This window comes from Corvus cornix, chromosome 1, assembly GCF_000738735.6.
Source record: "Corvus cornix cornix isolate S_Up_H32 chromosome 1, ASM73873v5, whole genome shotgun sequence".
NCBI classification, from domain to species: Eukaryota; Metazoa; Chordata; class Aves; order Passeriformes; family Corvidae; genus Corvus; species Corvus cornix.
Genome location: NC_046332.1, coordinates 84,496,946 through 84,521,688, shown reverse-complemented (window position 1 = coordinate 84,521,688; position 24,743 = coordinate 84,496,946). Strand labels below are relative to the sequence as shown.

The 24,743-nt window shown below is 40.0% G+C and overlaps 1 protein-coding gene across 7 annotated transcripts in view; it reads left to right on the top strand.

Moving 5' to 3' along the window:
* The window catches only part of JADE3 (jade family PHD finger 3), a 66,157-nt gene that overhangs the window by 36,253 nt on the left and 5,161 nt on the right, over positions 1 to 24,743 (top strand). For 6 of the 7 annotated variants that reach the window (XM_039570771.1, XM_039570437.1, XM_010394179.4 and 3 more), the window contains 6 exons: positions 8,568 to 8,725; positions 10,536 to 10,726; positions 12,872 to 13,083; positions 15,629 to 15,796; positions 21,545 to 21,661; positions 22,120 to 22,593. In XM_039570771.1, coding sequence (XP_039426705.1) covers positions 8,568 to 8,725; positions 10,536 to 10,726; positions 12,872 to 13,083; positions 15,629 to 15,796; positions 21,545 to 21,661; positions 22,120 to 22,593 — 1,320 coding nt within the window. Of the gene's footprint in view, positions 1 to 8,567; positions 8,726 to 9,297; positions 9,481 to 10,535; positions 10,727 to 12,871; positions 13,084 to 15,628; positions 15,797 to 21,544; positions 21,662 to 22,119; positions 22,594 to 24,743 lie in introns of those variants that run through there. The other variant, XM_039570815.1, reaches the window with a different exon arrangement.

Sequence of the window (24,743 nt, the reverse complement as noted above, 5' to 3'; positions counted from 1 at the left end):
CTCTTGTACATAAGACTTCTGGCTATTCTTACATTTTTCCTTTTCTTCTGCTAAAATCAAGTGCTCCCTCCAACCCCTTGAAAAGCATATGCTGGCAAGTGTATTATATGAAATGCTTTTGTCAGCAGAGCATTGAAATTGATTATTTATGCATCAAGTGGTGACAAGGGTGCAAAGCAAATACTGAAAAGGGACCCCACTATACACCCTTCCAAAACTCATGTTGTAACAAGCTTTTTGTAGTAATAGTTGTCTAATATCTATTAGATAGAAATTTAAATTGTCAGGCTGACAGCATCTCTTTAGCAAGGCCTCTCTGTAACAAGTTGGCATTGCTCTTCTTTCATTCACCTCTACTTGCCAGGCAGCAGGCTGTTTCTTGAGTTAGTGATGCAGAAAATCTAGAAGGTCAAAGCTATAAATAGCTGTTTGGGAATATTTTTGTTCATGGTTCATTTTTCTTTCATGCCAGTAAGCCTTGCTTCTTCAAATAAATTGCATGTGAATACTTAGACTTTCTTCCCCTTCCTCTACCATTACCAGCCCAACCTGAGTACCTGGGTTCTCTCCAAATAAAAGCTTGGGTTTGGTACTCCAACAAGCAAGTAGTGAGTGTATGTGCCAGTGTCCTCTGAGGTTGGCTGTAAAAAGTGATGAGTGGCTGCATCTGAGGACTGCTCTGCCTTGAATTGCCTTCCCGATCCTTTAAAATCCAGGTGGATTTGGGAATGGCCTCAGTGGAGTGAGGTCATCTGGTGTTACTGCCAGGCCAAGAGATGTCGTGTTACAGTGCAAATGTCAAAGCCTAGCTCCAGAGCCTGTATCAATCCAGAAGGGATGTTACTGAGTTGGACCTGGTTTCAACTTACTCCAGTTTCCTCTTGGAGAAGAAAGTGAAAACAAGGGAAGCCTGTAATGATGCTTCCTCAGACCGTGGTGCTTCTGTATGTAATGTCAAAAGCAAGGCTGTGTCTCTCACTGCTCCCCTTCTGGATTACAATCTATCACAAACTACTGAAATGGTGACTTAAAAATTCTGTTATTCAATTAGCTTTAGCATTTACTTTGAATAAATTAGCTCTGTTAAGGCTAGAGGCACACCAGTAATACAGAGTCATGGCTGGTTTGGAGACTTCTATGATGATGTTGGCCACATACCGTTTGTGGTCTTGCCCCTTAGTGGATTTAAACATAGATAGGAGAGACTCTCAGGCCTCAGCAGTAGGCTGTGTGGGAGCAGCAGGGTAGGAGGCATTTGGATGTCTGGCTCAGCATGAAGCCTGTACTTGGCAGTTTCCTGTCTCCATGAAAGCTGCAGCAGAAAATGATAGCAGAGTAGTGGGAATAATTTTTGCAGTGAAAATCCATTAGCTTGACCTTCCTGAATGACTGACCATTTCTTTTCCCTTATGCTAGTGGGGTCACAAAGTAGCCTAAGAGATCTTCATGACACTCAAGCTTATGTATATTTTTTTTCAATCCTGTCTCCCTCTTGAAACTGCAAAGAAGTTAAGTTAGCATTGTGCTTTTTTTTTTTAAAACCCTTCCCATATAGCATGGCAGTATTTTACCTCTCTTTGCAAATAGGGTTTTGAATTTCACAGCAAGAGTAGTTTTTAATCCCTCATTGCTGATTGTGACAGCTGTATTATTATGTAAAATGCGGCTTGTCTTCCAAAAGTAAATGGTCTGCATTCATTACTTGGGTACATGAAACTGTTTAGTGGCATTTAACTGCCACATAAATCGTAGGTCTTGATCCTGAGAAGCACCCTGTAAGACTAGACTCTTGGCAGAAAATGGACTCTCTTTGCTGTTTGAAAGTGCTTGATTTTGTTTTGTGAATGAATGGGCAATGTGGTTAAACCATATTGCTGTGTGTGTACCATGTGTAATAAGAGACTGTCAGTTTTATGTGCATGCTTACCTTAGAAAATTCTGAATTATCCAGGACATGTGTACAGGCTTCTCAAGACCTCTAGCAAACATGCATTATCCATGAGCTACTGTTTAGCCTGCTTGGGTTAGTTGATTTTAAAGAAATATGTAAGGTTGGAGGTGCAAACTCATCAGTTACTTTTATGATCTTCTTTTCCTTTGAGATACTCTCTCAGGCTATTTGAACTCTTTAGGAAGAGGTGACCCAAATGCAGAAAGGTGTGGAAGATCTTGCTTGTGAAAAGGCTGAGCTATTTTACCTTTGAAGTGAATGAGCAGGCATAACAGTAAAGTATGAATGGTTTGGAAACAGCAGAGCTAGAGTGCTTCAGTCCTGCCAGTCCTTGTGTTGGAAGAACTGGAGAGGAAAGGCAGCCGGGGGCATTGAAAAATGAGGCCAAAAGTTAGAAAATCTGTAGCAATTAAAAGGATATCCTTTTCATGAAATTAGGTTGTGAAGCTCATCTGCTACAGGAAGTTGTTGAGACTGAGAATTAAACAAGATTAAAAAAGGAATTGGACAGATGATAGCAAGTACAGATTTTTTAAAGTATTTGTATAAATTAATACCACTTTAAAAATTGATTGTTAGGATTAATCCCAAAATCCAAAGCTTATGTCTGATTAGCAACCAGAAGGAAACTCGACATGTTCTTGCACATTTTTCTGGCTCATGAGATACTGTCAGAGACATGATGTTAGGTAGGGTTGATTTAGTATCCAATTTCCTGGCTTTTCCTATACATGCTTGTAAAAGGAGGCTAGGAAGATTCATGGCTACTTAAAAGAAAAGTACAATATTTCATTTGCTTGAGTCCTGGATAATTCGTTAAAATAGTTTTAGGGAGTAGAGGTTTTAACATTAGGATTTATTGCCTTGCTTGTCCAAATTGTGTGGATGTTTGAGAACTACACATTTAATTCTACACATATTCCTGTCTATCACAGCATTTTTAACATTTTAAGTTTTTCAGTCCAGTTGGTATATGTGCCTGGAACTGTAGTTTCATTTCCATTTGAAATTTATGTTGCCTTTTATTTACTTTGCTGCCAAAAATCCCTCAACCAACCAAAACCCAAAGCAAACCTGCTTTAAGTTTCTACACTTCTCTATAAGGTAGCTTAGTTCAGAAACTTCATGCCCAGGTTGTAATGTGTCAACAAGAAAAATTCTACTTTTCCAGGATGAGCTCACCAAATTCTGTTCTTGGAGCTTCGTCCCCTGTAAATGGGCAGTCTTTTGCACATACTGTCAAATATCCATACAAAGATAAACTACAGAGATACTGTATGGCTATATTATACTTGTAATAGGTCATATTAGAATTTAAATTTTATTATTTATGATGTGATTTTTAGGGGTAAACCTGCTGCTTTGTAATTGCCTTTGCTCAGGGCCTGTACTTGAGAGCTGCAATGGTAGAGTAATCCTTAATGTTTGGGGATGCTTATGGGAATGAAAGTTACTAGATCCTTTCAAAGGACAATAAAGAAAGATTATTTGACCATCAACATGATGGAAAAACTCTCGTGTAATTTATGGAAACTCAAGTGTTTGATGATGGAATTTCAAACTTGGCATTCAAGATGGATTGGGAAGGACACCAAAAATCCAGGAAAATGGTAGCTGTTCTCTGCTTAGAGAGGCTGCTGGCCTTTATTCCATGCTGTTTGCTGTAAAAGATTTAATATACTTCTGCAGGGAAGACAGGACATAGTAGTTCCCTCCTGCTTTTTAAAAAATTGTAACTGTGTTTCTGAGCAGGGAGTCTTCTGACTTCCTAAGTGACAGGCGTGAGCTGAACTGCCTGTTGCTGGCTCCTGCTGGATGCAGGGGAAGCCTTAGGACTGAAGCAATTACATGCTATCCAACATAAAGTGGGCTTTGATTGTAACAAGAGCAGTTAACCCAAAATTTACTTAAGCCTTGGAGCTGTGTTTCCCAGTCCTGGCCTAGATGCCTGTGACAAGTGACTTATTCATGTTAGGCGTTTGTAAGCGGTTGATCAAAGTACCTGAAAGCGCAGAGAGTGTCACAAGAAGTAGTATCGGTTCTCTTTACATTTTTAAGAGATGACACAATCCATTTATTTTTCCTCACACATGCATTTGGGCAAGGCATGGTGAATGAGCAGTAGCATCAGTCAGCTTTGGTAGTAGCTTGCAGAGGGATATTGGAAAAGGTATTTCACTCATTTTTTTCTTAATGTGGTTTTAAGTTTGCAGTGGTGATGAACAGAAGGTGCCGGAAAGTCTATGCAGATCTGATGTTTGAATTGTTCATCAAAGGTGGGGTTTGTAGAAGGCCATTTTATCGTCAAGACCATTCTGTGTTTTCAATGCTAGTATTTACTGTAATTCTCTATAGCATTACTTGTATTGTTCCTGATGTCTTTAATGGATAAGGATACTTCATGCAAAATCATATTCTTTGTTTCAGAGCCTTGATTTATTCATAGTAAGCACAGCAGGGTCCTGTGAGGAAGATTATATATTGCATTTCCATAGAGTGCTTCCAGAAGGAGTTTGGGTTCAAATCATAGATGGCTTTTGGTGAAGCATTTTAAAATAAATTCTAAGTTAATTTTCCTCAGACATATTCTTCTAACGTAAGTTCCAAATAGGACTCAGAAGTCTGCAAAACAAATAAAACATATGAACCATATCTTTGATACCATTGTTTCGTGGTGTGTTAGTGCTTTGGGAGAGCAGAGCATCCATATTTCTCAAGAATTTTTGTAGAATTTAGCTTTTAAAGGCTTTATAGATGGCAGTCTGCAGAGCTGGCTGGGAGGTTCTCATTTCCTCAGCAAATCCAGGCAAACTTACTGCAGAGCAAAACACTAATATTGACCTGTCCTGGTTTCAGCTAGGGTAGAGCTAATTTCTTCTCAATAGCTGTTGCAGGGCTGTGTTTTGGATTTGGAATTAATATGGTGTTGATGACACACTGATGTTTTGGTTATTTGGTAATTCATGTTAATCCTAGGTCAAGGACTTGGTTTTTTATATGTCTCATGCTCTGTCAGCGAGGAGGTATGCAATGAAAAAAAAACAAACGAACCACAAAACCTAAAAGACTGGGAGGGAGCATAACTGGGGAAGGTGACCCAAACTGGCCAAAGGGGTAATCCACACCATGGACTTGTTACATGAACTGGGGGAGTTACCCGGAAGGGGAGCTGGTCTGGATTTGGGAAGCAGGGTCTGGCATTGGTCAGTGGGTGGTGAGCAACTGCATTGTGCATCACTTGTTTGGGTTTTTCCTTTTTATTATCATGTGTTACTATTATTTACCATTATGATTGTATTTTACTTTATTTTTGATTATTAAACTGTTCTTATCTCAACATACAAGTTTTACTTTGATTCTCCTACCCATTCCACTGGATTTGGGGGGGAGGACAGGGGAGGGGTTGAGCGAGCGGCTGAGCTGTGTTTCATTTCCACCTGGACTTAAAGCCACAACATGACTAAAGAACAAGGTCTTCTGTTCTAGATTTAAGCCCCAGTCCTAAAGCATGAAGTATGTAATAGACTAATTACTATTTCTCACTGAAATAGTAAAGATTAGATTATGAGACAATGATGACATAAGCAGACACATTTCATTGATGTCGTTCACTCAAAGTGCTACACTGTTTTTGGTTGAAGCTAAAAATTCCTGGCAGTAAAATGAAATTTTAAGTTCAGGTCAAGCAGTCTTGCATCGTAAGGCTAAAACTCATTTGTACTTTCATGCTCTCTCTTGCTAAAAATTATTTTTAAAAAATCCCACTGTCACCAAGTAACTACTGTGGAATGCTCTGAGTGGTGGGGAGTTTCCCACTTCTGTGTGTACACAGCCGGCTCTGTGAGCTGCACTCGGCTATAGCTGAGCTCTGCAAGGCCTTTCTCTGTCGTGTGCTAAAGACACCAGCTGAGTCTGGTTGTGAGGAGGGATGTTTCTGGATGGGAATACCTTGTTAGCCTAGCTGTGGCATGCTTGTTTTTCAGGTATTTTCAATATGTATGGTATTACAGGTGATGTTAAAATAAAGTTATGGGGTTGTACTTTACATAAGGTAAGAAGTAGAACTACTTTGGGGTGGTTGAAAGATGACCACTGCACTTCATGGGCTAACTGAAAATGAAGGTGGTCCTTGCCAGGAGTGGAGAGTGTGTACTGTGGAGAAGACTAGCTGTCGTTCTGTGGACACAGTTAGTAAAGGAGCAGTATTGTTTTTCAAATAAATGTTGGAAAAGAAACAGCCATGAGGAGAAGCTGGTTGTCTAAATCCTGAGGGCGTGTGTGCTGCTCTTGTGTAGATGGCTTAGTTCATAGCCTTGAGGCTGACTGCTGAAGTAGAATTTACTTGATTTGTTAGAAAACTCTCCTTGGGTCCCCTGGGTATTTTGGTTTACTTCCAAAACAAAGGAAATACAGACTGAATATTCTCATACGTTGCCGTCTGAGAGTATTTTACTGTTGGAAGACCCTGCTTTGCCGCGTGTGAGGAAATGAAGAATGACGAGAGCTAAAGATTGTAGTGATTCCAAGTGTCTGCAGGAAATCCTCAATTGCACTGTTAATCACGAGTATGAACAGGCAATTCTTAGGAAGTCTTAGGTGAGTTTTAGAGTCCCTTAAGGTTTCAACGGTTACCTTTTTATTGGTTAAATCTTTGACCTTCAGTGGTACCTGTACTGTCAGTTGTAGAAATCTGAAGCAGAGAACTTAATATTGTGGCGTAGTGATGATGTGGTCAGTACTTACAACAGTCAAAAGAAACCCAGAAGTTCATGCTCCAGGGATTTTGTGCTCTAAAAATAGATACAGTTCACATACATAATGGATGATCAGAAGATTTGCTGCTAAGCAATGTAGTTAGAATACTGATGCCTTTAATAGCCTTTTTCATCTAGTGTTTAAGAAAATAGTGGGTTTGATATGAAGTACTTCACTTTTATATTCTGGCAGTGTCTGAAAAGGTAGTTTGTAAAGCACTTACCTGAGATAAGATTTGAGAAATATTTTCTGGTAATTAAACCAGTCATTACACTTTTCCTGTATCAGACTTCTTCCTTCTGGTGTTCTTTGGAATTGTGCCCTATTAGTGCTTCTCATAATTCTGGTTCTGTACCTGTAACACAGAAAACTAAAAATGCCTTTTAAGTGGCATAAAAAATTTTACATTTTATTTTTGGTGTGTACATATAGTGCTTGAAAAAATGGATGCTTTCAGTCTCAATGCTTTCACTCTTGACATTCAGATTTTAATACAGGCCTGTTAGGTACCTGAGGAGTTTTATATAGAAGGCAGCAGTGAACAGTCTGTTCTGAACCAAGGCAGATAACACATTAATAGCACATACAAGAGCCTTGAGTCTGTGAGTTTGAGTTCCCTTGGTCAGCTTGCTCTCCTGGCCACCCATATGAGATGCAATTGTAGAACATAATGAAGTAACGCTGATGTTCCAGGTCACCAGCAGCTATTTCAATACCTGTTTTAGCACAGAGCCTTTTAAAATAATGTTTACTTGATGATTTCCAAGAACAGCTGAGAGTTTTTGCAGTAGGCATAACCAGTCTGGTACTGTCAAATTGAAAAGGGTACACGAAGATATTGGCCTCTGAGATAGTTTATTACTCTTCTGGTTATAAAACGGAATTAGTAAGAAGAGAGTAAAACCTGTCACAACTTATTGCAGGGACATTTTCCATTTCATTTTATTGCCCTTTGAGGATTTGATTTCTCATTACAATAATACAGTTAATTAGTTGCAGTGTCTCCCTAAAACCAAGTCACAGTCACTGTTTTGCTTTACTGAATATTAATCTGGTGCAGTGTAGCAGTAGAGGAAAAAACCCACAGGGGATACATAGGCCATGTATTTAAATTGTACACACCTGTAGTTGACAGATACTGACATTCAGTAAGCTTTGAGATGGCTGATAATCATGTTTACATGCTTGTAAAAACTTAACTCCCTTGAGCCAAGTGTTATGGCTGGAGATTTGTTGCTGATAGTTTGCTTTGTATGAGGGTGGTGTTTCATTGTATAGGTTTCCTGAAGGATGCTGAGGCTGAATTTTGTCCATCCCTGCTTAGGCACAGAGCAACACAGGTCTTGTGTTCCAGCAAAGGCAGCTGTTCGTCTTTGATCTCAGAGATCCCAACCAATAAAACTTCAAGTGGTTTTAATAAATAAGCAAGTGCCTATCCATCAGTTTTGCCATGGCAACTGTTTGTAGCCCCTGATGAATATGACAGTTTAAAGTAGGTGAACTGAGTGAAAGAAAAGGATATGCTGCCTTGTGTCTAAGTTAGGGTAAAGCCTACAGAGTGGCAATAAACTGACTGAAAATAGGGTGAGGAGTCTTGAATCAGATGCAGGCCTCCTTTCCTTCTGATTAGCCTTTGGGCAGCACCATGGTTTTGAATCAGTGTAAACTTCTTACCGTACTGTACCTAATACACTAAAAATCAATAATCTAGGTAGTTTCAAATTGACTTGTGTTGGTAATCTCTAAAAAAAGTCCTCAATGTATATGCATTGTTTCAGTGTAGATTAAGAAAAATACCTGCCACATTCTTTAGCGCAACGCTCTTTCTCAGAGCCATCTTTTCACTCTATGTTTCCTACAGGTGTTCCGCAAGGATCTCATTAGTGCCATGAAACTACCAGATTCTCACCATGTCAACCCTGATGAGTATTACGTCTTTGCGGACACGTGGAAACAAGAATGGGAGAAAGGAGTTCAGGTTCCAGCCAGTCCAGAAACCATTCCACAGCCTTCTCTCAGGTATTGGTGATCAGACGTGGATCATGTGCACAAAATGTCAACTCAGAGGAGATGGTCTCTCAAAATCAAGCTGTCTAAGTGCAGTCAGCTTTTCTCTGTTGGTATGTTTAAATCTTCAGTGTAGCAGCCTTCAGACATGTTCTTAAACCACACAAGTGCCAATTTGGAAAACATTTCAGTCCATATCTCACTCTGTCTGCACACTGTTACAGTATCTACATTGTGAGTGTAAAAAGATTTTTTTTCCTCAGTCACATGCTGCTATGGATTAAAAGCTGTTTTTTATTTGAGTATGGGGAGTTGAATAAATTAAAAATAAACCCATATCTTATGCATATTACTTGAAAGGTTTCCCTACACAGTGTGATGATATAGAGCACTAGGCATGCAGTAATCACTGAGACGTGGTAAAATTACTCATTTGTTTAAATAACCTAATTTTGGTTATTCTCAATGTTTTAACCCTTTCTACCTTCTCTCACCACAGTTGGCTGCTTAACATTATAGAAGTTCAGTGATCTCAGATTCTGGAGATAAATAAAGAATCTTCTGTTCTCTCCCACTGTGTTTAGACTAGGGAAGCACAGCACTGTAGTCCTGCGTCCCTTCCTGGTGGAAACAAAGCGTGTTTCAACGTAGAAAGGTTATTGCCAGCGTGGTCTTCAAGATGAAGATAAATGAATTGTCCAGTGAAAGCGCTGAGCCAGCATAATTTAATTTCCAGCGAGGCTATTGTCAGTACCAAGTTATTAAAAGTAAATATATTACATCTCATACCAGCAGTATTATATTAGAGGAAAAAACTGGTATAGATTTGGCTGGACCAGAGAAAAGAAAAGCTCACAAGGGAGTTAGAGGAAAAGATGAGCAGGGTGAAGGGGGATGAAGACTGGCAGAAGGACATTGTTTGTGCTAACATTGGTAATCCACATTGTCCAGTAAGAATTATGTGGGATACAGCTTGACAGCTGCCCCTTCTTTGCTGCCTTATTTTCCACAGTTTTTATCTTTTCCTTGTCCTGTGGAGGGTCGGTTCCAGAAAGCATGTAGAGCTGCTCATGCATGGCACTGTTCCTTTCTGTATCCCTCTGGCTTCCTTCCATGTCTAGGGCTTTTTGCATTGAATTCAGAGAAAGGTTGAACTTTATCTAGTTAAGATTGTTCTTTCCATTCCAAAATCAAACTAATCAAACACTGAGTTTTATCTCCGAAAATAGTTGAAAGGTTGAGAACACAAATCTTTTTCTCCCTTGCTTCTTGGATGACTTTCCCCTTTACATTTTTGCTTGGCATCAGAATGTTTCTTGCATAACAAAAATAATGTATTTGTAATGTGGATAAGGTGTCATTTACAAAATAGGGGTAGACTGTTTCCCAAATGCACACAGACACTACAGTAGAATAAATTAAGCTTTTGTGGAAAAGCTGGTGTTTTCAAGAGATCGGTCGGCAAGATTACCTTATAGCATTTAGGAATATTATAGGACAGAGATTGTATTGGTTTTGTGCATAATACTTTCTGTGGGTTTCAGAAGCAGTTGCTTTGTCATACTAGCAGCATTTGTTAAATTGAAAATCATATGCACAGGCTTACATTTTAAAAAGAACTCTCTATATGCAGTAAACCTTGGAACAATTTGGGTGAAAAAAAGGATTCTGTAAATGTCATATCTCCCTAGCCTGACTACACCTACTGGTTAGTTTAAAATGTGTGAAACACCAGCTTTCTTTGCACTTACAGCAAATATTTTATGTCTTTCAAGGATGGGTCTTAAAAAGCTGTAAGTATTTTTTTTCTTTTCACTCACAGGGTTGTAGCAGAAAAAGTAAAAGAAGTACTGTATACACGACCCAGGAAATACATCCACTGTTCCAGCCAAGAACCCACAGAACCAGGTTACATCAACATTTTGGAACTAGCAGAATCTGTGTGTCGCTATGACTTGGATGACATGGACATCTTTTGGCTCCAGGAGCTAAATGAAGAGCTTACAGAAATGGGTAATTCCACAACATGTTCTCATTTTAAAAGCTGCACTTAATTTCTGCTGTTTGAGTTGTCACCTGCTGTGTAAGGTCTCTTAAAGATTGCTGAATTAGAGTTGAATGGAAATGCTAAGATAAACAGGAGCTAAAAAAGTAATTACTTTCTTCATCTCTTAATGTTTCATATTTTTCGTATTGTGCCTAAAAATTTCTTCACAACCAAAATCATCTGCAATTTCTGCAGACTGAGGCAAGAGAGAAAAAGCCCACACCAGGTGGAATTAATTTTAGGACTTCAAAAGTTAAAGATTTTATGTAGGGAAAGCAGATGTTTCCATTTCTTAAACTTGGAACATATCTACAAATTCAGAGTTCTGAGGAGCTTTCATGCTGGGTTCTCAACAGAGTAATTAAGTTTCACACATGCTAGCCCATTTAAAATCAGCCAAGTAAACTTTCTTTTTCCATGCAAATTGTGGGTATAGAGGTCTATGAACAGGAATGAGCTATGGAAAATAATATTGGAATTATCAGTGGAATAACTGAATTGTGGTGGAATAGCCTGTGTGGCTAGTATTCTTCCATGGGTGATTGCAGGTCCTTTAGGGAGGACAGGTTGGCATCTCCTGGATTTTCTGTTAATAAAATAGGAAGGACCTGTAGAGCAGTGATGATAATCACTGGCAGCATTGCCTATAACAGCTATGAAATAAATAGTGGTGACAGACCCGGAGGGGAGTGAGGAGAAGAAGTAGTTTTTCTGGTCTTGGACTTCAGGACAGCATGTTTCTACTTAAGTAACTGGGTGGGATCTGGGAGGCAGCTCTGAAGAGTGGAATTACTGAAGAGACCTAGCAGAAGTTTAAGGACACTGTCCTCCAAGCACAAGAAAGTTCCACTTATACATTCAGGAAAACGAGTAGATGTGTTGGGAGACTGGTTTGGTGAAGTAGGGAGTTCATGACTGAGCTCCAGTGCCCAAGGATGTATATAAGAACTAGAAGCAAGGACAAGCTTCCCAGGCATACAGGAATGCTGTTAGCAAAAGCTGTTAGCTTTTCAAGGGGGCATCCATGGAGGTTTTCAAGATCTGACTAGACATATCTCTTTAGCAACAGCCTTTTTTTGATTTACTGTTGACTCTGCTTGGAGCTGGGGCAGAGGCTGAAGCCCTCTGTAGGACCCTTCCCACCTGACTGATTCTGTAATTCTTTTAATTCAGGGAATGAGAAAGTATTAGGGCATGGGAGAGAACAATTTAACTCTCCCTGTTTATTGTTTGTAACAAGGAATCACAATTAGGCTTAGTTAAAATATTAGCCTCTGCGATGAATGTTACATTAATACCCCAGCATTTGAAGGCCTGAGTAAATTGTAAACTGTGAAGATCATGATCAGTTTTGACCAAGGATTTTGGTAAGATGCAGTTTGGAGATGTCTTATAGCTGTGAACATTGTAGGATTTCTTACACAGTGCATGTCCTGAAGCTGCAAGCTGAAGGCTAGTCTCACAGCAAATACTTTCTAAGTGGTCATGCTTATGCTAAGTTTGATTAGTGGTGAGTATATATAGCATGTGTAGTGTTTGAGTGAACAGATAGTATAGATTGCAATAGTGTATTTATCTACTACTTTATTTAAAAAAAAATCAGAAAAATAAAAGCACTTTTCATAATCATCATGCTTTGATCACTATCACAATGGACATAGAGGTACTGGGTGGTGCAACTTCTGTATCATTATAAGATATGAAGTATTCTTGATAAGTTTTATTTCTAGGGCATTAGTCTTCAGAAGAACACAGTGTGTGATTTTTGGATTTCATTGGTGTTTCGTAAAATGATGCAGGTGCAGGAAAGGTTGTATGGGAGCAGCTAGCAGTTACAGCAACTGCTGTCTTTTATGCTGTAGTATTTTCTTCAACGTGCAACCTTGTGGTTTATATAAAACTTAAACTTTTACTCAAGTAGGACTTCTACTTGTATTTATAAAACAATGTTATAATTAGTCTGTGAGTGAAAAGTCTGTTTTTATTTTATTTTTAGATGCTGTGTCTACTCCATTAGTTGCTCGAAGTTGTCTTTTTTCTCTTCCTGCTTCTCTGACTCAGTCAGAAGCATCTGACTGTCCTCTAATTGCCCTTCCCTTTCCATGTTGTAGGATGTGGGCTCCTGGATGAAAACACGATGGAAAAGACAATTGAAGTGCTGGAGCGGCACTGTCATGAGAATATGAATCATGCCATCGAGACTGAAGAAGGGTTGGGTATCGAGTATGATGAGGACGTCATCTGTGATGTGTGCCGGTCCCCAGACAGTGAAGATGGGAATGACATGGTGTTTTGTGACAAGTGTAATATTTGTGTCCATCAGGTTAGTGCCTGCAGAAATGTTGACACTGTCCTGTGGTCTGAGTTTACCCAGGCAAGTGTGGAATTTGAACAGGTATTAAATGTTAAGTGGAGGACTTTGCGGTTTTCTACATACGGAGGGTGGTGCGATACTGAGGTGAATTTTTGGACTCTTAACAATTGCAGTAGATTAAGTGGCCTAGCATAGTTAACAAGTGGACAGCTACAGTCTAACAGGAATGCAAAGTGTGTTTTTGGGACATGCAGGTATTTCCTCTGTGACTGTAAACAATTTTCCCCCCTATTACTAAACCTGCTTTTGAAGATAAACGGGGCAGGAAATACTGGCTTGCCTATTCGTGAGAAATCTAAAGATCATTTGTTTCAGAGCTATGTTTTTTTCGTTTACTGGCTAGTTAATTAGCCAAATTTAGCCATCTGAAACCACGTGTAGGCGCTTCAACAAAGTGGTCTTTTTCAGAAGGCATCAGCACCTGCAAAAACCATGGTCTCAGTCTGAATGGTGCTCATGTTTATAGTGTTTCAGATGTAGCCAAGACTTTACACTGCCCAAGCTCACCACAGTCAGGTAGAGGTATCCTTATAGTCAGAAAAGGGATATGAATCCTGTGATTTGTATACATCCTATTCTGGGAGTTTTGCTATAAATTGAAAAGAGACCAAGAAGGTTCTTCTTTTTTAATGTATTTTTGTACTGACTGCAAGTAATATTTGGAAAACATATCTGGGTGAAAAAGGACCTGTCACCTCCCTGCTCAGAGTAGGCTGGCTTCCAGCCCAGCTGCTTTCCTGATCCGAGTCCCTGTGTAAAGCAGCTGTGTGAGCCTGAGTTGGCAGTAAGGTGGCCAGTGACAGGAATGTGGCTGGATGCTGGGCTGCCTGCTTTAGTCCTTGCTTGTGGCTGTTAAGGAGTAATGATGGATTTGCAGTCAAAGGCTCATGGTTGTCTGCTGACAGCTAAGCTTGAGTTGATGGTCTGCTGCCTCCTTGCCCCTCACTCTTCCCTGTGCTGGATCTGCCTGAAACAAACTGGAGAGCGTGTCTGGGCTAGAGCTAATCCTAACTATAACAACAACTTGTTTCATTTTTAATCTGGATCAGCTTTGGTTCAACAAGTAGCCTCAGGTCTGTTTGTCACACAGTTTGGAGGTGGAGGGGAGGAGGAGTGTGAGAAAATTCCTCCTTCATGGTACCCTGTTGTGCTGGCTGAAACACATTGTGAAAACACTGTTTTAGTAGTGTAGGCATCCTTTGCTTATCAGTTTAAATTAGAAAATGGTTTCAGTCCATTTCCAACACCCTAGATATGATCTTAGAGGTAATGTCACTTCTGCTCTAGTAACAGAAAGAGTTCTTGTGGGAATGTGCCACAGAGGAAAAGAACACTTGTAAAATTTAGATTGCAGCTCCCCCTGTTGAGCTTTTACAGAGTTGTCACATCAAGAAAACATTTATGTTAGACAGTCTTCACACATTTAATTCAGGAAAGTCCCCCTCCCTGCAAGGCTAACATAAATGTGCAGTGTTTTATGATATTGTTTAATATTAAATACTAAGATCTTATAATCAGAAGGCTGGAAAGGCAAGTATGGGAATTTTATTCTAGATTTAATCTGAGGGAATGGTTACAAATAATGATCCCAATCTTTTGAGCCTTTTAATGCTATCATTACCAGAGATAGTGTTAGAAATGATGAGATTTCCTGTGATATCCACCCTTTGGATAAAACTTTTATTTGGAGTGGTTGAGTGAAATTAGACCTTGGTGGCAGCCAGTGATTTCAGATATGCTCAGCTTCATGGGGGGCAAGGGGGATGAGTATGTACAGCAGGATCCATCGCTGGTTCCATTAAGAACCACGAGGAATCTGAATTGGAAATCAAACTATTTATTTTGCTTTTTTTATTTTAATTTTCAAACCTAGCAAAACTTAAGAAATCTCTCATTTTCCATGTGGTTAATACTTGGGAAATAGGCATAAAATACTTGTGGTTAATACTGTGGTTAATACTTGGGAAATAGGCATAAAAGCTAGCATCTTATAATTTTGGTATATGCTTTAATATTTGTTGCAATATTATATAAATAGTCAAAGAAAAAAGTATGCAAACATTGCAGGAAATTATTTTTGGTCAAGTAGTTCATACCCCTTCACATCTAAATAGAATTATGTTAGAGTGTTAAGTTCTTAGCGGTAGGAAATTGTGATTTTAGTATTAAATACAGAAGCTAATTTAAAGAAATGTCTATGTTGTTCACTTCAGAAATTTAAAAGTCACTAAAAGCAAAGGTGAAGGTTCATAACACCAGTGCTGTTGTGCAGTCACAATGGATATGTTTTATAAACAGATGTAAAAACGATTGCTTTTGAGGCTGTTTCTCTCTTGGATCACTTGGCTCATTTTAAGGTAAAGAAATCACAGAAAGATTAAGTGAAGGCCAGATTGTGCCTTTACTTTTTTGCAAGCTTTCCTCTGTGTGAATATGAATGCTTGTGTGTGAAATCGTTTCAGCGCAATGATTCCAGTATCTGTTTTTCTCCAAGGCTTGCTATGGTATCTTAAAAGTACCTGAAGGGAGCTGGCTGTGTCGCACTTGCGTCCTGGGAATACATCCTCAGTGCCTCCTCTGTCCCAAAAGAGGAGGTGCCATGAAAGCTACCAGGACAGGGACCAAGTGGGCACATGTGAGCTGTGCTCTTTGGATTCCAGAGGTAAAAACCTAATTTCTGTCCTGTCCTTCTCCTTCTTGTTCCATCATCTGCCCTTTTACATTCTCGTGATTTAAGGTCTTTGTCTGACATAATACTGGGGTTTATTCTGATAAGCCTTCTCAGTCTGTGAAGACTCGGATAGAGTCCAGCTTATGTTCTATTAATGAGTCACTTTGTTACCTCCATTTACTCAGCAATCACTTCTTGGTGTCGTTATGGTATCTGTGACCTGCTAGAAAGGACTGCTGAAATATGCTGTATCTTACAACTGCAGCTTCATTGTCTCTCTTATTTTTTGATGAATTTGTGTGCTCAGATGCATGTGTAATTTGCATTAATACCTCCACTTTTTTTCTTAGTTGTGTTTGTTTGTTTAAAGAATGCCTGCACTGTATTATTTCTATAGGATGTATGCTAAAATTTGTAGTTAAGGTTTCTTTGAATTAGGTTTTTTCTGAATGGTGGGGAGATGAGAATTTTTAACTCCATGTTATGCTTCATAAGTAAAGCCTTTTTTGATAAATCTGTACATAACATATATGGAGAGTGTCATAATGAAGTTTTACACTTCTCCTCAATTTTGAATCAAGTTTAGCATCACAGTGTAGTTCTGTAAAACAGAAAGTTCACTTAGGTATAGATGGAGTTTATGTTTAATTCTGCACTTGGAATATTTACATTTTATTTCTGGTAAGTTTCACAAATGCATTATGGCAGGTGGTTTAATGTGAAGCAGTAGCCAGGTCTGTCAGCACCATGAAATCAAGGATACAGTATTTTCTGAATCTTCTGCTCCCAATTGCAGACAGGCCTAATGTGGGCACAACTTTGAGGAAGATGTTAAGATTTTGGTGTTTTGTTTTGGTGGGGGTTTTTTTTAACTTAGCAACCAGATATAATGTGTAATTCTTAGTTGTCTCGGGTGTTAATATCTGCTTCTTAAGGAGAAAATCTTTGCAGTTGCACTTTCCCCTTTCAGGCCTTCTTGTAGTTTCTGGCATCTCTTTGACCTTCAAGGAGAGAGGAGCTGAGAAGAAAACAAAAAATATTTATTTTTTAAAAATCATTTCTCCTCCTGTACTTATTAAGTGTCTTGACTGGAAGCTCTCCTTGGCTCTGAGCTGACTGTTTTTTCTAAGAGGTCCATTCTGCATGTGTTTGCCATGTTGTTCTCATCAGCAGAAGAGGAACAGTGAGGTTTGGGAGCAGGTGATGGCAGGGCAGGAAGCACACACTGGCTTCCTGCCTGCCCACCTCCCTCTGGCTGAGGAAGAGAAGCTGCTGGGGGACACTCACGGTGGGAGAGCTTGAATCCAGCTGTTTCCACAGCCCATTTAGTGATTCCAGGCTTTGGACACCTCCACCCCTCCACACCAATAGCAAGTGTGTCAGGCATAGTGAAGAGGTGGCACCTGCCTGCAGGGAAATGCCTCTTGGAGCCATTCTCTCTCTCGGGCTTGTGTGCAGTCACTGGTAAAACAATTCAGTTACCAGAGAAGCCAGAAAAAACCTTTGTAAATCTCTACTAAAATGGCAGGTTAGTTCCTGTCTGGAGTGGCCTTATGTGCTGCAAGGGGCAAGAAAGACATAGAGCTTGAAAACCCAGGTATGGATGCTTTAGGGGAGAATGTGTATTCTCATATCTCATTTTTTCTCTTCCCAAGGTACTAGCATGCTGGAACTCCGTGAAAGAAACAGATTAATTATAGAGTCACTGGTATTTCCTCTTGTGGCCCTAACAAAGCGGAGCAAGGCAGAATGCAGGGAGGAGGGGGCTATAAACATGTCTGTGTCTTGTGGCAAAAGGTTCAAAGAGGCTTCGTGAGTCACCAAGTGTAGTCTAGCATTGTTGCAGTCAATTGCGCCAGGTATTCTCCTGAATTAAATTCATTCAGCACTGTCTTAAAATGTGTTTTCTTCCCTGCCTTCCTTGTGAGTTAATGCTGTTTAAAGGCTTTCTTTATGCTCCCTTGACTGATTGGGACATTTAAAGGTTTTTACTTTCCAAAGTGTACTCATTGTTGATTTATATCCTCGTTTTCTTCTGCCTTTACTTTGCTTTAGTGTAAATATGTGGTCTGTTTCATGTTTTTTTAAAAGGCATTCTTCTAAATTAAAAAAAAAAAAAAGGAAACACAGATACCAGAAAACCTGTATTGAGTGTTTTGAAATTCAAGGTCTTTCTCTGCCTTAGATAACCTATTACAGGTATGTCCTCTGCCAGTCAGTGTGGTGTTAGCTGAAGCAGAAGGTGCTAACCCCCCCGCCTGTAGAGGAAAGACGAAATTGACTGTCCGGAGCAGCTGTTGTGAGTGACTGTGCTCAAGCCACTGGGCTGCCCTTCCCAGCCTGATGGAGATCCCTGTGTACTGGTGCAGCTGTTGGTGGCACAGTTAGCAGGGAAGCAGAGGACAGCAGGGTGATTGATCATGTGCACAACAGTTGCAGATAATAGGCTTCAACAACCCATTGTCTTCACTCTCTCCCACTCTTTGAACTTCTTCAGAGTATAGCAGTCAAGATCTAACCTGATGCAAGGTGAAGAAATGGAGAAAATGACTACATGTTATGGCAGATGGATCATTTCTGCCTTGGAATGGGAATTCTTGGGGGATGAAAAGGTTGGCCTCTGCTCTCTGGATCCCTTGTGAGCAGCAAAGTTCAAACAGACTTTGCCTTGACTCCTCTCTGCAGAAACATGCAGGTGGCACGAGGCCAGTATAAATAAATTGCACCTGACTCTGTAAGTGCCTCTTTGTGCTTTTACAAAGTGGGGTAATATCAACAGCCAGCATTACAAGCTGAATGAACAGTATTTCCAGTATAAATGTTTCCTGACCTTATGGGTCTCCTCTGGGGAAGAAGCAGGGAGAACATTTAAGGGGGCAGAGAGGGACAGGGGAAAAAAGGTCTACATAAATTCCCAGCTCCTGCTGGGAAGCCCAGGGGAAAGCTGGTATTACTTAGTCTCCAGAAAAAAATCATGGCAGGTTCTGGTTTCTTTTTGAAAAGAATATAGACAACCTGATACATTGACACAATCCCTTAATTCCTAAAGGAAGTCTTGTCTCTTAGTGTAGTGGTAACAGCCAATCTTAGTACAATATTGTTTCAAAAATACCTGTGCAACTTGTAACCAGCTGTTTTGAGCATGGTCAAGTTAGGCTCTTTCCTTTTGGAAGTAAAAAAGCTACATTTGATCATATTTAAGAATGATGACCATGTTTTTGTTGAACTATTTGGGCATTCCAGGGACAGTCTTGTCACTTTTCCACCAATTTATAGGAAGGCCACAAGAGGTTAAATTGTTTGTTGCCTCTATCTCATGAGGGCATTACATATTGCCTGCCTGTTCTTCTTTAAAACTTGAACCTTCTGAAGCATCTCAGTGTCTTCCTAATGAAGACTTTTGGAAATGCCGTGCAGCCGGTTCACCTCAGTATATTCCAGAAGATGTGGGCTTGCACTTGGCAGATCAGAGGAGGAAGTACTGTGACAAACATATATCTGAGTCAATTTATGTCATTAATGCATGAACTGCTGGTCAGCTTTTTTTTTTTTTTTTCTAATGTGGAAATGATGAACTGAGTAATCTCTTGCAAAGCTGTTTTTTCCACCTACTTAAATGATCCTTAAAGCAATGTATGATAAGGAGAGAATAGCAAAAATATTCTGAGCATAGCAACTATGACTTAGCACTGCTATCTTTGGGTAAGTCTACCTCACTGAGGAGGTCTGCTGAAGCAAAGCTTTTCATCCTCAGGGATTAAACAGGTTTCAAAATGAGTATGTGCATCAAGTGATTGATAGTGTACCCCCAAAGGGAAGCTAGGAAATACAGCTACTGGTTCTTGTAAAGTCACCAGTTTAATTATCACATGTTAAACTAATTCATACAACCCCAATTTCCATGGGTGACTCTTATTGTGAAGTTAATCTATGAAAATTACTGTAGCGTAATGCTCTTAAAATTTTCCAAAAAACCAAAATAGCTGTTGTTGAAATCTCATCCTTACCTGCTTTTTTAAGCCATCAGCTTTCTTCTGGCCTCACAGTGCCACAGAGCATGACCTAGGAACCTCCTTTCTTTGAATTCTTAGGTTTGACACCTTTGGGAAGAAGCCCATATCCCACCACAGGAAATACTGGTCTGCTCTATTCAGAGGAATTGCTTTTAGAAAGTGTGGGAGAGCTTCCTAGCTAGTATCAGCATTGTGGTTTTGCTTCAGCCAGGTAGCCCTCCAAGGCACGCAGCTGCTAAATTCAAAAAGTGTTGTAGAAGTGTCAAAATCCAAACTTTTGGAGGCTGGTGTTCCTGGGACAGTTATCCCACTGAAATCTTCTGCCATGTGCCATTCTCATATTGGCTCAGTTCTGCATGTTAGTCATTCAGAGCTGGCCAAGTTTTTGTTTCTATGCTTGGATAAATCCTGTCAGGAGGGGCTCAGGGATGCCTACAGATACAGATATATCTGTTTTGGTGTCCAAATCATAGAGGACAGTCCTCATTGCCCTGTATAGACAACAGGCAACTGAGAAACTTCTATCACAATGGATATGTGGAAGTTAATATAACAAAGAATAGGAAAAGCTATTCTGTCTGTATCTGTTTTTTTCTTTCTTTCTTTCTTTCTTTTAGTAATATCTTTAATCTGGTCTACCAGAGACAAATTGATCATCCAGTCTAAGTACGTGAACATTAGCACAAGACAATATATCCTGCTTTGCAATAAGAGAAGCTTGTTGTGTTTTTTCTCAAATTATGTTTGATACAATCCATAGTTAGGAAATCAGTTAGTATAGTATCACCTCTTGCAATGGGAATGCTTAGTGGAGAGGCAGGGCTGGGAAGCAAGGCTTTTCCTGGCTGCTGACTGATAGATCTGGTTCTGTCCCAAATCTTGAGTTGACAGGAGTAGATACTGTAGCAGATCTAGGGATTTTATAGAAAGAGCTTTTCAGGAAAGTGTTCCTGTTTTGTTCTGAGGGGCTTGTATTTTGGCACTTTTTAAGTTAGACCTGTGAAAGCAGCACTGGGGAAAAAAACCAGAAACAAAACCACAAGGGAATTGAAAAAACTTAAGTATCACTTGCTGCAGTCTCTCAACTGGTAGTGGTTTAGGAATGGTATTCCCCAATTTAGTGTTCCTACTGAAGCACTTCAAACCATGTGCCACTCCCCCCTCCTCTGCAGCAGGCTGGAGAGGAGATTTGGAGGCACAAATGGTAAAGATCACTGATCTACATAAGAACAATTTACTGGAAGCAGCAGTGAAATAAGAAAATAAACAGTAAGAGCTGCACTGTCAGTAACGAAGGAGCCAACACTACCTGACCACTCGCTTCACGCCACACCCTGACCAGAAGAGAGCCCTTCCCCCTGTCCTCAGAAAATTATGTGAGCTGGTATAGACTAACCTCTGAGTCCTAGCCATGCTCCCTCCTGGCTACTGCAAAAATTAACCCTGTCCTGGCTGGAACCAGGGCACTGATTCATAACAAGGGAGTGCTGTAAGTGCCTCGAATGTTTTGAATAATTGCAACTTTTAGTCACCAGGTTAAACTGATAGTATTCCACACTATCACCTGCTTGTGGGATCTTTTGGGGTCCCTTTCTAAGAAGTATGAGCACATGGAGATCTTGCAGTAAGAGAAATGAATGGCTTTCTTCTTCTGTTATAAATGGAGAGCTTGGGGGTTTTTTTCCCCTTTGATAACAGTTTTCTACTCTGTTCTGTTTCTTTACAGGTTAGTATTGCTTGCCCAGAAAGGATGGAGCCAATCACAAAGGTGTCTCACATTCCACCAAGTCGATGGGCTCTAGTGTGTAGTTTATGCAAACTGAAAACTGGTGCTTGCATTCAGGTACGTACTTGTCCCATAGTGACTCTGCAGGGGTGAATTTGTCAGAAGGGCAATTTCAGTTTTGCACTTTGTTCTTCCTGTGTTCAGAGATGTTTTACAATGGAGATGACTGTTGGACAGATGTGTGCTTCTTCATAGCCATTTGCTATCAAATTAGTTGACTGGACAGGATTTAGGAATTAGTCTGGATTGCTGCCTTTTGAATAAGGCTGAGATGTTTGAGAGGCACTACTATGTGTATCAAAGATGGGCAGAAAATTCCTTCCACTGAACACTCTTTGCAAACAAGAAAATACTAAATTGGGTAATACCATCTTCAAAGGTACTATTTTTAAGAATGTGTAGGAAATAGGTTTTGGTAGGGATGGATTTTCATGTAGTTGAGGTAGTTATGTCCTTTTTTTCTGGTTTGCTGCTACTGTTAGTAATTGAGGCTTTTTGTTTTATTTTGTATGCAGTGCTCCGTGAAAAGCTGCATCACTGCCTTTCATGTCACCTGTGCCTTTGAGCATAGCTTAGAGATGAAGACTATCCTGGATGATGGGGATGAGGTCAAGTTCAAGTCATATTGTCTAAAGCACAGCAAGAACAAACAGAATTCACTGCCTGATGTTGAGGAGCACCCCAAGAGCGTGTCAGAGCAGAAGCAAACAGAGAGTGAGAAAACGAGCCTGCGAGCCCAAAAACTCCGAGAGCTGGAAGAAGAGTTTTACTCACTAGTAAAAGTGGAGGATGTTGCAGCAGAGCTGGGCCTTCCTAAACTTGCTGTAGACTTCATCTACAATTACTGGAAATTAAAGCGAAAAAGTAACTTTAACAAACCATTGTTTCCTCCCAAGGAGGATGAAGAAAATGGCTTGGTGCAGCCAAAAGAAGATAGCATTCATACTCGCATGAGGATGTTCATGCATTTAAGGCAGGACCTAGAGAGGGTAAGAATTTAACTTGTAAAGTTTTGAAAACTATTTGCAGGTGAGCAAGATCTTTCTTTGTGGATGAAAGTAGGAATGGGGAAAGCAAAAGGAGATGATTTTAAAAATAATAATTTAAAAAAATTTTTAAAGTAACGCCAATCTTTTGATATGCTGCACTGCCTGCTGCAGAGACTTTCAGGACCTGCCCCTCTCAGTCCAGTGAAAGATCCAATGTGAGAGGAGTGCTTCCTGACTTGCTTGAAGGCTGTTCCTTTATGTGGTTTAAGATGCATATTTCTATGCACAATGGACATATTTGGTAATTGACTGTATGATTCCAGCTTCAGTTGAGTAAATGTTTAAAAAATGAGGAAATTTATTTGACCCACTGTAGTAGTAGTTAGTGATACATATCAAATGAGAAAAAAATGTTACTTTTATTAAACAAAAAGTAAGAGTAAGGCTTGTTACCACTTGGAGGCTGCCCCTTAGGTTGGCCTGTTGGATAGTGGTGACCCGCAGTTTTCAAGTGCTTAGAGGTAGATAGTGAATATAAAAAAGGTAATAAAGTAGATGGGATGAGGAGAGGGGAAGTAAAATCAGAAGAGAGGTAATAGTGTTGTAAGAAAAGGAGAAACAAATATTGAGAAGAGAACAACATGAAAATACAGGAAGATTGTTGGAGCCAAGATTTGCACCTGTCATTTGTCTTGAATCTGTCATAATCAATCTCAGATCTTTTCCAGGACTGCTTTTGGTATGGAAGCTTACTTTAAGAAAAAATTTCAAACCCATAACATGCTTCAGATGGAGGATTGGTATTTGGGGGTGGATTGTTTTTTGTTTTTCAAGAGACCATGTCAGGCTTTTTGTTTGATAAACATTTGGTTTGTACCAAATTTTGTTGAAATTGATGTACGTATTTTGGGTGGAGGTGATTCATAATTTGAAATGCCTGTCTCCAAGTTTCTAGACTTCTTGTGCCACAAGATTTTCTACTCTGTTATATCTTGGGATAAATATAAATTGGGGAATCTTGGAATTTTGTTTCTGGGTAAAGAGATTCCAGTTCTGAACAGATGGAACTGGGTGCTGGGAAAAGTATGTTTGACACATACCTTTTAACCAGCCCCTATGCTGTTCCTGTGTTTTGAAAGAACTCTTAGGTATTTATCAAGAGCTTTCAGTGTCTCTTCTTATTCTATTACCTTAGGTGGAAGTGTTGCTATTAACTCAGACAAGTAGTAAAAATAGAATTATGTGGAACTAAATCACAGCATGGTTGGGGTTGGAAGGGACCTTAAAGACCATCTAGTTCCAGCCATCCTGCCGTGGATGGGGACTCCTTCCATGAGATTTCCTCAAAGCCCCATCCAGCCTGGCCTTGAACTTCAGGGATGGGGTTTCAACAACTTCTCTGGGCAACCTGTTCCAGTGTCTCACTGTAAACAATTTCTTCCTCATGCCCAATGTAAACTTACCCTCCCTCAGTTCAAAAACATGACATCTTTTTCTGTTACTACAGGCTCTGGTCTCTCTCTCTCTTATAATCCCTTTTCATATAATGAAAAACTGCAGTGAGGTCTCTCTCCAGAGCCTTCTCTTCTCCAGGCTGAACAACCCCAACTCTCTCAGTCTTCAGCAGAGAGGAGTTCCAGCCCTCTGACCATTTTCGTGGCATTCCTCTGGACTTGCTCAAACAGGTCCATGTCTGTCTTGTGCTGGGAACCCCAGAGCTGGATGCAGCACTCCAGGTGGGGTCTCACCAGAGCAGAGTAGAGGGGCAGAATCACCTTTCATGCCCTGCTGGCCACGCTGGTTTTGATGCAGCCCAGCATACAATTGGCTTTCTGAGCTGTATGTGTGCATTGCTGGGTCATGTCCAATTTTTTACCCACAGTTATTCCCACGTCTTTCTCCGCAGTGCTGTTCTCCATCCATTCATCCCCCTGCCCATGTTGATCCTGGGTACTGCTCTGACCCAGGAGCAGGATCTTGCATTTGGCCTTGTTGAACCTTATGAGTCAATGCAATGGAGTCAAAAAATAAACTGGTAAATGGGTCAGCCAAAATGAAAATATATTCTGTTGTCTTGCAAAATATTTTCAAGGCATATGTTGAATTGACAGGAAAAAAAAAAGAAGGGATTTTTTTTAATGCATTGTTAA